Raw genomic sequence first — 12,842 nt, 5'->3', positions numbered from 1 at the left:
TCTTTCAAGTTGTGGAGTTACAGGTAATTGGAATCTTCTACATACCTATCCTAATTTTCAAATTGCTATGGTGAGAAGCATTCTGTTCAGCAAAAGAAGTACTTTCCTTGATGAAAAAAAATGAATGGTGGTATTTTTAAAGTGATGTTTTTCTTTGTCACTATTCACTGTAGATAATTAGGGGAAAAGCAAAAAAAAAAAAAAAAAAAAAGTGCATTGAGGTCTCCACTCATGAAGCAGAGTAAAAGAAAGTAATCTTCCTTTTGTAGACAGGAAGGAATACCTTTTTTTCTGATTATAAAATACTCTTGAGGATAAAGGAGAAAGAACCCCTGTACACTGTTGTATGGATGGTAAGATTATCATAGCGACTGTGGAATGGAGGAGACCTATTGATTCTAAGATTAGCCTGGTGACTATAAAATGGACTAGTAGATCTGCCAAAAGAAATGAAATCAGTCTGTCAACTGATTAATGGAATAAGAAAATTTGGTGTTTACACATACTATTCCACCATAAGAATGAAATCCTAACATTTGTGACAATGTGCAAGTACTACCTGAGTCTTAAAAAAAATCTCTCAAGGAAGTTGAGAGTAGATTCATGGACTGGTGAGGGGTAGTAGGGAGAAATGGGAAGAGGTTGGTCATTGGTTGACTATTATAGTTGATTAGGAAGAGTAAGCTCTGGTGTACTGTTGCCAAGTAGGTTGACCATATTGTATATCTCAAAATAGAAGAATGTAATTCAAATACACTTGCCAAAAGAATTAACAAACGTTTAAGGTGACAGATATGCTAATTCCTCATGTTGATCATTGCCTAGTACATTTGTGAACCAAAATATCAATCTTACCTCACGAATATGTGGAAATGTTATGTGTCAATCAAAAACTTTAAATGCCGTTAAAAAATTTGAGGGAACAAAAAAAAATCGAGAAACATGTTGAAAACAGTCATCTTTGATCATTAACATTCCACCATCACCACTGTATTTACTTCACATCATTTTTTGTGTGTGTCAACACATAACACATATGCATACATGCAATTAGAATCACTAATTAAATTATTTGGTGCAATGATTTTTCTTGATATGAGTTCATGAATATATATAATATATATTATAGGGTTTGTGAGGCCATATGATACCCTATTGAGTGATGCACACAAAATGTAGCATTGGAATGCATGCTGCTGCTACTCTAGCTTCCTAGTTTACTTATATGTGCCCAAAGTCTTCTGGGGGGGTGGACTGTAGGATGCAAAGTAATATGAGAGTGCTAATGATTCCAGCAAAAGTACTAAGTACATGGTACTGAGTCTGAATCCCTGGCAACTTAGCTAAAATCAAGGTCCATGAGAGAATAAACACTCTATTTTCTCCCTAGGAGAAGTCATTAATAAAATTAACCTTGGAAAGAAAAGACTGATCCTTTGGCAGGATCCCCTCGCACTCTTTGATTTGCTAACAGCCCCAAATGAGGACTGCAGCTGGTAATTGACTTGCCAACTCAGGGGCAGCCTATTAATTTACTATCTGCTGCTACACATGAGTTGAGTATGTGACCTTTTAGTACCCCCATACTCTTTCAGGTGCTCTCCAGGAGTGACATGCCATGGCAGAGGAAAGTGCCTGCTGTAGACTTTCAGACTACTGAAAAGGCAAGATATGGGAGTAGACAGTTACAAGCCAACAGTTCCCATTGTCAGGAAAATGCTTTCTGTTTCTTCTTTTGCCTCCATTTGTAGATGCCCCTTGTAGCTGTTCTTCATTACATACTTGCTTGCAGCGAGAGGATGGATGGAGTATGATTCCTTCAGTTTGCCTAACAGTTAGGAAAGGATGAACTGTAGCACTTAGAAAGAGGCTTCTCGGGAATTTTGTGGCTGTGATAACTTAGTGTTGGCATGCCACACTAAGGCTGTGAGATGCAGCATTTATAGTGAAGGAGAAATTAATGCTTATATATAAAAGACAGCTTCCTCATAATGTAAACGCAAGGGGTTGATTTATAACACCAAACAAATGGATTGACTAGAAAGCGCTTCCAGTCTCTCAAGGTCGTGGGTTCATTCTAGAATACATTCTAGCTCATTCATCAATAGCCAGTTGATTGTTTATATAGAAGTAACTAATGGTATTTAATAGCACAACCAGAGCTCCTTTGACCCTCTTCAAGAATTTTGCATGTTTATTTGATGCAAGACAAGTGGCTGGCCATAGAAATTCCAGGAGCACATGATGTTCTTTTTAAAAGGCAGGATATTTACATAGAACCCTTTGATAGGAAAAGTTTGGCTTTTCACTCATTTTTCCCATGTTAAATGAGTACTTTCTACATTAGGAATAATTGAATTTTAGAGCTGAGAAGTGTTTACAGGCCCCAAGCTCAGTTCTTCCACCTAGCAAGCCTCTGGTAAAGCCAATAGTTTGCAAATGAAGTGCATTGGAGGAAAGAGGTAAGAAGCCTTGATTTCTAAGTTTTGGATATGTGTGATGCTATGGTATTCCACCTTCCAGGTAGCATAACTCTCTTCCCATGGTTGATGATGTTCCGTTCCTTAGTTTCCACCCAGTAGTTGCTCCCAGTCTCATGGGTGTCTGGGACATTTCACAACCTTGGAAGGTAGAGCCATTACGCATTTCCCTTTGGATAAACAGCTCCAAGTTTTATAGGGCCTTAGGTCTTCTCAGCAGACCTCCAACAGTTTTAGCTTCATTTATGTTCCCCCAGATGGATTATGTTCGACACCACTAGGCAAGACATAAACCAGTCTTTGAAAAGATGTTTTAAATGGTTGTTGACATAAAGACATTCTAGGGGTGACAATAGCATCACTCCATGCATTATTAGTAGTGCCTATGTATATTGAGCATTACTTTGTGCCAGTGTTAGCCATGTGGGCTGAGAGAGAATAGCCTGTTTTGTAAATGGGTTATCAGAGGCTCTTGTTTTCCCAACCATGGCAGGTAGCCTCTAAGTAGGAGTCTCATGCTTTCCCCACCATTCACACTGCTTTAGGCTCATAGCATATATTGTGCTGATTTACACTACTGAGTTGTGGCCAATTGTGAGCTCAAGGAGTATCGGCTGCTTGATCCTTACAGCCTGTATGCCTAAGCTTCCACATGGAAACTTACAGGAATAATCCCGTTCACAAATGCTCGGTTACTGTTTCCTCTCTGACTTTCAGACACCAGTAGCTTCACTGCAGACAGACTGTTTGAGCAGTATTTCTACACAAGTACAAGCAGTTGCTGGATAGGAGCTGTAACTTCCAATTAACTCAGCTTCTGATCAGTGGGAACTCTGGTTTACACTACCCTTGGCTGGTTCCCTTAGCCAACTCTTGTGTTATAATTGGTTTCATTAACTATTATGGAGGATGATTGCTGTGTGTCTTGGCCTAGGCAGGTCTTCTTCAGCAGTTAGGATCTGACCATGATCCTGAGGAACAAGAATAATGTCAAGGATGGGCGGGGCCCAGATGGAGATGAGAAGTGTAGCATTTAACAAAGTTGCTACAAATGATGGCTGTGATCCCATACCCGAGTGTCTAACCTGTGCTCTGTTCCTTGTTCTAGAGAAAATGCCATGGAAAGACAAGTAGGGAGCAGTGGAGAGATGAAAGAGTTATGCACAACCATAGGATAATTGCTAGTTTACTAGAACAAATACAAACTTTAAAAAACCCCAACAGAATATTGTTATGCTTTGGTTGATACTGTGTCTAATTGGTCTAGATTTTAGAATTTACATGACATCTGCCATCCTTTTAAGGCAAAAACAAAAACCAGATGGAATAGTCTCATTAACAAAATGAGTCTAAGGAAAAATGAGTTTGGGTCTCCTGCATTATTTCATATTTGTTTGGTTGACTCAAGGGTGAAATGATGAATATTGAAGAACTCACTCGAAATAAAGGATTGAGAATTGTATCGATCAGAGAGACCAAGCTCTGAGCTTGAAATAAAGGTTCTTTGTTTTTACAAAAAAAAAGGGGGAATTGTGTCGATGTTTTGAAGTCTCTAGTGCATTCATAAAACCACAGGGTAAAGGGGCTGTATAGTAAAGGTAAATTGGATAGGGGAAATGTGTCTTTCTAGAAATTTTTGTTGCAGTCTGATTGGACAGAAGAAAGCTTAAGATAAATGGAAAAGCTGAGCCTATAATAGGCACTCAGTACATACTTGTTGAATTGCATAGCCATTTGGAGAGATTAAGCTGCAAGGTTTTAACTTGTTATATTAGTTTTATAGAATTTCTCAAGCATTTATTAACCACATACTCATTCAAATATCCTTTATATCTGCAACTTAAATGGCCACATAAAAGAGTCTTTTAATGTGTGAAGGCAAGAAGATCAATTTTCTGGGTAATGAGATACATTAGGATTTAGTGTATATGTGACATCACACCAATCTTCTAAAGCACATGCTGCCGTAAACACGTAGGCTTGCATGTGCACAGAGGCTTACATTTTTCAAGAGTCATGGGAGCCAATATAAAGTCCTGTGGTAATGCCAGACAGAGGGTATGTCACCATCAAATCTATTTCCTTCTCATTAGGTCATTTTCCTTATTCTTTAAGTGACTGTATTCCAAACATCTGCATCCACTGGCCAGTTTCTGACCAGAGTGACTGAACTTACTGAACATGGTGGTGCATGTTTTAATCTCAGCCCCAGAGAGCCAGAGGCAGGCAGGTCCTTGGGAGTTTGAGGCCAGCCTGGCCTACATAGTGAGATTCTGTCTCAAAAACAAACAAAAACCAGGATGAACTTTCCTCTAGAATTTCTTTGATATACAGCACTATGAGGCCTAAAGGATCAGTCTTGACAGTTTTAAGCTCAGTGGACTGCTATGTGTCCTCTACCCCTTAAAACTGTAACTGTCGGTACTATTGATTAAAAAATGCAACTGGACTTTCAGACTAGTTTATTAAATGAATACAAAAGTACAAATCAAATAATTGTTAACACTCAGGTTTTTTTTTTTTTTCTGGTGTATACCAATGCTATGAACAATGATAAAAATGTAACATAGGGAAGGACCTATGGTGGTTGTCAGGTTTTTTTGTTTTGTTTTGTTTTGTTTTGTTTTAACTAGCACTGTTGGCAGAAGGTTTAGATACTGTTCTCAGCGACCAGGATTTCTTTTCCCAATATTCACATGTAGCATACTGGACATGTACTAACACAGTCTACTTATACATTTTATGCCCCTGACCAACAAGCAACATTTACCAAGGATGATGATAAGGCATGGTAAAGGACATAGACCAGATGACATTTGAGATTCCTTAGCATCCTTAGGCTCCCCAACTTGGAATTATTGGAAAATGCTGCATGCATTAGTCATCTATGTTAACACATAGTTGAAAGAGCCCTATATAAGAAAATTTTATCCCTAATAAACCACAAAACATCATTTCTAGGAAAGTAATAGTATTTTTTAGAGGTAATTCTTTGGAAGAAACCCACATTCCCTGCTTTTAAAACAGTACTGCTCCCCTTGAATGCTTTACACTCAGCCCAGCCCCAGGGCTGCTAGTGATTACCAGTGAGCAGTGAAATGGAGACGTTTTTCATCAGTTAGAGGAGTTGTTCTCTAACTTGAGGGCACAAGTCATGCATGGCTAGATCCACACCTAGAGAGTTTCTGGTTCAGTGAGTCTGGGGTGGGGCCAAGAGCTTGATTTCTGGCGAGTTCTTAGGTGATATTGATGTGCTGTTGATCCTTGGCGTACGCTTAGAGAACTTTTCAGGCGAGTGTTGTAGACATTAAAAGGCCTCCCCACTTGGACTCCTTCTAGAGTTCTTCTCACGTGTCCTTATGAGCCTTGCTTGGGTTGTCGAATAGGGCCCTAGAGATGTGGTAAAGCATCCATCTGGGTGTGTCTCTGGAGGCAGGTGGGCCCGTGGACTGAGTAGAGGAAGACCTGCCCTTGGTGCAGACAGCACCATCCAATAGGCTGCTGGTTCTGATGGAGTAATGACACGGTAGAAGCGGGAAACCTAACTCTTGCTGGTGAGCTTTTTCAAGGCAGTTTTCTCCTGCGGGTGCTTATGTGTATCAGATTTTCCTTGGCATTAGTAGCTCTTCGGCAGGCTTTCTGGCCTTGGACTGGGCCTACATCACAGGCCTCTCTCATCAGCTTCAGCTTCAGCTTCAGCTTCTTAGATTTAGTACCTACTGGTCTCCCTGGTTCTCCAGTGGGTTGGTAACCATCACGGGACTTTGTAGTTTCTGTGGTTGTGGGAGCGGTCTAATAAATCCCTCTGTATAATTACTTATTTTCTTGGTTCTGTTCTTCTGGAGAACCCTAGTACAGGCCTCTTAGTTCTTTATACACTCTGCTCTTTTCACTCTAAGGGACAGACCATTGGTAAACATGCCATGGAGGATACATGGGCTCTTTGCTTGGTTCTTGTGCACAAGGAACTCTGGAGAAAATACTGGACACAAACCACCAGAAAAGTAGTAGAAAGAAAAGGGGGGAAATCCACCACTAGGAGCAGGAGTGCAGAAACAAACAATTAAGAGGCAAAGTCTAAAAATCTGGAAGCAGAAAGAACTCTGGACTTTAGCCCTAACCCTCAAAGAAGCATGTATTGATGAGTTAGGGGCTCAAGAGGCATTGGTACAGGCTCTCTTGGCGTGTATGGAAATACACATGCCTCTCTCCTTCCAAAAGGCTGTACTCAGTCCAAGAGTTTTGAAAACCTATTTGAAATTAGCTGTCAGCCTCTGGTTTGTCCTCCCAGCCTGAGAAGAGAACACATTTGTAGCGCTATTGCATTTTGAGAAATTCACCAGTGTTCTGCCTTTGAAGTGGCATCACATTTTCTTCTGATCATGTTCACTTAGACACAGTTTCTCATTTGATCAAGTCCTTATATTTTGCTCTGGTATTCATTATATTTTCTGCTTATAAACTTAATATCATGGGGTGTTTATTTTTGTACCAGGCAAGACATTCTTTAAGAATGATTAATGTTAGCTTCTCGTTCTTTTAAAAAATATCCTTGAGTGAGTGCACATACATGTACAAACGCTCTTGTGTGAGTACAAGTACTCTGTGGCAGCAGAGTAAAGGTCTGAGGACAACCTGGGCTGTCATTCCTCACCTTCCACCTTGTTTGTTACAGGATCAGGAAGTTCAGTATTGTGTATGTGAGGCTAGCTGTAATTCTCCTGTGTTTCTCTTTAAACTTCAAGATAAAATTAATTTACTACTTTTACTGAAAAAATAAAAACTTAGCATTTGGACTATAACTTTTTATGATGGTCCAGATATTGTCATTTGCATTTTTCAGTTATTTTTCCATGTCATTTTACAAATATACCAGAGTTGTAATGGCATCTATTATAAATTCATCTCTGCAACCCTGAAAAGAATATCACGATGTCACTGTATGAATCCTTTAGGAACCTAAAGTCGAGTTGAATACCACTGTTACACAAGTATCACAGAGTAAACATTCAAATTATTTTCAGAAGTGTGTGCTTGATTCTAGGGCTCTCTTATCTATGCCCCTAAGTGTGCTGCATAGATAAGTAAAGAAGAAAAGAGATGAAAACAGCAATCTTTGAAACACCTGTCCTAATCTTAGGTCATAATTAGATAATTTATTTTGAGTTATAGCAGTTGTTCTTAACGTGTGGGTCATGACCCATTTGTGTGTGTGTAGGGGGGGCGTGTTTAAACAGACCTCTCCAGGGGTCACATACCAGATCTCCTGAATATCAGCTATTTGAATTATGATTTATAACAGAATCACAATTACAGTTATGAAGTAGCAATGAAATAATTGTATGGTTGGGGATCACACAACATAGGACCTGTATTAAAGGGTCACAGCATTAGAAGGTTGAGAAGCACAGCTGTAGAGTCTTACAAAAATGGTTTGGGGGAACTTCATCTTTTAGAGATACTGTGTTCATTTCTGTCCAGTGTTTGCTTGTTCGTTTGTTGTTGTTACTGTTGCTGCTGCTGCTCTTTTCTGGCTTGCTTGTTTGTTCATTTGTTTGTTTTAAGACAGTCTTGTGTCCAACTTTACTGGGTAGCTGAGGCTGGCTTTGAACTCCTGATCCTCTGCCTCCCAAGTGCTGGCATTACAGGCTGGCATCACCATGTCCAGCCTGCTGTTGTTTGTTGAGGGATTTCAGAATGTTCTACAGATTCCTGAGAAGCTGTTAATTGAAATGTTCCTTCTCCTCTAGGATGTGGGTATCAATGAAAGAGTCTCTTTGTGACATAGGCTTCTTTTCGTTGACAAAGGATTTGAGATGCAAATTCCTCAGAAGAAGTATACTTTATATACAAACATACTTTCCAGTCCAATGTCACAATTGTTTTCATTGTTTTTCCAATTTACCCATTCAGTTGTTTAATTACTAGGAAACAGCCTTTCTCATTTTTTTCTCCCTCCCTCTTTGGGTTTTCTTTTTAGAATTCTTCAAAGAACTACTTGAAAATGCAGAGAAATCCCTGAATGATATGTTTGTGAAGACATATGGCCACTTATACATGCAGAATTCAGAGCTATTTAAAGATCTCTTCGTAGAGTTGAAGCGCTACTATGTGGCGGGAAACGTGAACTTGGAAGAAATGCTAAATGACTTCTGGGCTCGCCTTCTGGAGCGCATGTTCCGCCTGGTGAATTCGCAGTACCATTTTACAGATGAGTACCTGGAATGTGTGAGCAAATACACGGAGCAGCTGAAGCCCTTTGGAGATGTCCCTCGGAAACTGAAGCTCCAAGTTACACGAGCCTTTGTTGCAGCCCGGACTTTTGCTCAAGGCTTAGCAGTTGCAAGGGATGTTGTGGGCAAAGTCTCTGTGGTAAGTTCTTTGTGCATATTCTGTGTTTTGAACTTTGGTTGGTTTGGTTTCAAAAGGAGGTTGGAGAAAGGTTCAAAAACAAGTCATCAGGGTTCCATTGGCTCAATAACAATCTTCTCTTGATCTCTCACTTCCCACACTTTGTCCATATGCATTTACTGTTTAGGGTTACCAGTGCTAGGGTAAGCTTTATATATTTTGTTTTGTTTTGTATTTCAAGATAAGGTTTCTTTGTGTAGTCCTGGCTGTCCTGGAACTCACTCTGTAGAACAGGTTGGCCTCGAACTCCTAGAGATCAGCCTGCCTGTGCCTCCTGAGTGCTAGGATTAAAGACATGCACTACTACCGCCTGGCTAGGATGAACATCTTTATATATCATTGTTATTTTCTGTGATTTCCTTGGTAGCCATTCTTAATTGGGATATACATTGACTCCAAAATCTTAATTTAAAAAAAAATGATTTGAACAAACCAACCTCCATCTGTTTTTAGTTCTTTCTCTTCTTGCAAAAGAATCCTGCTGTCTTCCCCCTCAGGCTCCACACTTAGTTCTTTTGAATGACCATGTTTGAGCCCACCAGTTGCAGACTAGGAAATCATCAGTATCCACAAGCATTTGTTTCCTTACTCTAAAGTGTGTTCAGAGCTTTCATGGCAATTACTGGGCACTATTCCAGTCTTGATCATGACTTTGGTTATAGGATTAGCAGTACAGAAAACACCATTGTAATATGTGGTAAAATGAACCTCTTGTAAACTAAATGAGTTGGATTAGACCAGTATTTTTCCGACTGTTCTATGGAGCTACCTTAGAAGGGACTTCATGAGTCTCTTTTGTATTGGTGTGTGTAAGACTGAACATCTGTGCTTTAACTGCCATAGAGAAGCTTTGCTCTCCTAGATTTCCTGCAGTAGTATTTTGAGCACGATTTCAAAGTGGAAATGGTTCACCCTTTGGTGAGATTTGCAAGCTTTTAGTTTCTGTAGCACTGGGAACAGAACCCCAGGGCATTGCAGATGTATAGCCAGTGCTCTACCATTGAGCTGTAACCCTTAAGCCCCTCAACATGTTTGAAGAACCTTGGACTGTTACACTCATATGAAGCACTTTGAAATTTAGGATTGCAGAAGGTGTTGAGTGTTCAGAGCTTTATCACTGATGTGGGAGGGCCCAGCTCACTGTGGATGCTGCTGCTACCCTTGGGCAGGTGGTCCTGATTGGTATAAGAAAGCAGATTGAGCAAGCTATGGAGAGCAAGCCTGTAGGCAGTACTCATCCATGGCTTCCCCAGTGTAGACTGTGACCCAGGGTATGTAAGACAAACTTTCCCAGGTTGCTTTTAGTTATATCTATCACAGCAATAGAAACCTAACTTAAGGCATGTTTCATGACTTAATACTAGGGAAGAAGTGTATATACTGGGGCAAAGTTATTTTTGTTAGACTGCTCTTAGGGCTCTTATTCTTGCACTCCCACTGTTTAAAGCCCTGTATGCACAGGTAGTGGACTTTGTTTTTGTCATTTAGTTGTTTTCATGATGAGACTAAAGGTCAATGTGAAAACTGAACAGTACTAAAGATACCAAAATACTTACCAGATTAACTCACAGAATTCATCTACAGTTAGGATGACCATGTAATTTATTATCCAGACCAAAGCACTTACTGTCTAAACCAACAGATGCTTATTAACAAACATAACCAGGCAACAGGGACCATTAACTGTTAATGAGCAACTAAGTGCACAGAATGTACTGTCACCTTAGTTAGAGAGGAAGCTGGTGTTTACCAGAGTGAAGCAAATGAGTCTAAAGACTAGAATGTTATAGAAAATAGATGCTGATAATTTGGAATTAGGAAATAATACATATCCACTTACTGATTCTGTCATCTCCAGGCTATAAATTGTTAGGAATTTCATTGCAGTATATTTTTGTCCACCCTCTCCTTTTCCTTCTGATACCTTCATTGTCTGTGGCAAATATTTGGTGGGTCATATGAATCTGAGGTAGTCAGAAAAATAATCTCAGTGCTGTATTTCTGTCAACCCTAGCAATCATTTTTAATTTGGAGATGCTTGGGTCCCAGTCTGGAAGTAGTCCACAGTCCAAAATTCTTTGGGGCCTGTGTTATCATTGCCTTAGAAGTTCACCGACATATTTGCCCACGTTTAGCAATTCCTCATGTTCATCTTCAGATGAATGGGCAGGAAGGAGCCAATGTGTGGTGTAAATGCCCATATATATGTGTGTACCTGTGTGCTATGTGTACGTTATGCAGAGAAAAATAGTGTGCAGCACTAAGCAAATGTTTGAAAAATACTTCCGTTATATTAATCAAATGTAGGCTATACTGTTAGTTGGGGAAGAAGAAAAGTTACTTTTAACATAACTTCTTAAGGTTTTTGTTTGTTTCAGAATTTAGCTCTCTTTTGTATTTATTTTATACTTATGACTTCCTAAAAGATAGTTCATAGTTTTATGGGAATACAGTGAATATAAGCTAATTTACACAGAATAAAGGTGTAGTAGCAATGTTAAATGTTCTTATTAATAAAATCATACCTGAGGCCAGGTATTGGGGTAAATGCTGGAAGATCGAGAAGCAGAATAAGCCACAGCCACCTCACCTCACCAGTTCCTCAGCTGATACTGTTTCCTCAGACTGGAAGCCTCTGAGTCCTCATCCAGAATGAATCTCAGCTGAACTCCTGCTAGAAGCCTAAAAGCTTAACCAGCCAAATGCTTCTAGTTCCCGGTTTTCACACCTTATATACCTTTCTGCTTTCTGACATCACTTCCTGGAGTTAAAGGCTCACTTCCTGGGATTAAAGGCATGAGTCACCATGCTTGGCTGTTTCCAGTGTGGCCTTAAACTTACAGAGATCCAGATGGATCTCTGCCTCCCAAGTGATAGGATTAAAGGTGTGCGTGCCACCATTTTCTGGCCTCCATGTCTATCTAGTGGCTGTTCTGTCCTCTGACCCCAGATAAGTTTATTAGGATGCACAATATTTTGGGGAACACAATATCACCACACAAAGGTTATTTGCCAATTACATGGCTGAAAAATAACAGCATCAGGCTACGTTAAATACCATGTTTGTAACTGGAAAATAAACAATAATAAGTAAACAAACATAAATAAATAAATGGACTGTTTTGGCTTCACTATTGAATAACTTCCTTACTTAAGGACTGATTTAAAGCTGAAACCTTCAACTAAGTTGGTTTATATTATTTGAATAACAATAGCACAACACATAGGTATTAAATCAAAAGATGCCAAAAGAAGCGTTGCATCAGATCTATCTGCTATGGGATGTCTCTGTGTAGCAGTATTCCAGGCAATGTGACAGACTTGGCAGAATTTAAACTTTAGCTATATGGGGAATGTAGTAAGTGACCTAACTGTCAAAAACCTATTTCAAACCATGGAAGCAGAAAATCCATATGATTCACTTACAATTGTCTAGCAGTTTATATATTGAGTAGTTTGTTTGTTTTCATGCCCACGGGTTCCTTCACCTGCTAACCTTCACCCAGTTGTTCTCCATGGAAGGAAACAATTTAACATATGTAGTTTTTTGGTGCCTAATAAAGCTAATGGCCTCTAATCTGAAAAAGGCCTTTCAGAGTAGGGAATGTATTTGCCGACTGAGAAGACCTGAACCATTTGACTAGAAAGAAATCTTTAAAGGCAAGCTGCAGAAGCATCCCAGCCTTGGGGCTGCTTGCTAAATGCTTGACTCAGAGATGGTCTCACTTTTTCTTGGGTGGACACCTTGTTTTTCTAGCTCTTCTGCTTTTCCAAGGTGAACAATGATTTGATCACCATGAAGCCTTTGAAAGGGCCAGTAGCACCAGCAAGCTTTCCTGCCTTCTTAGATGAAGCACTTTTGCCTCACTTCATATTTGCTGGACCCTTACGATTCCCACTGCAGAGATACACTAAGTATACTCTTAATTAGTAACAGAAGGTTCAAGACTA

General features: G+C 39.7%; 1 protein-coding gene across 1 annotated transcript in view; it reads left to right on the top strand.

Moving 5' to 3' along the window:
- Positions 1-12,842, top strand: part of Gpc4 (glypican 4) — a 113,181-nt gene that overhangs the window by 79,160 nt on the left and 21,179 nt on the right. The window contains exon 3 of the mRNA XM_036175226.1: positions 8,461-8,852. Within this exon, the coding sequence (XP_036031119.1) occupies positions 8,461-8,852 (392 nt within the window). The remainder of the gene's footprint in view (positions 1-8,460; positions 8,853-12,842) is intronic.

This window comes from Onychomys torridus, chromosome X (genome assembly GCF_903995425.1).
Source record: "Onychomys torridus chromosome X, mOncTor1.1, whole genome shotgun sequence".
NCBI lineage: Eukaryota > Metazoa > Chordata > Mammalia > Rodentia > Cricetidae > Onychomys > Onychomys torridus.
Note: the sequence above shows the minus strand (reverse complement) of the source record. Positions and strands in the feature narration are given on the sequence as shown.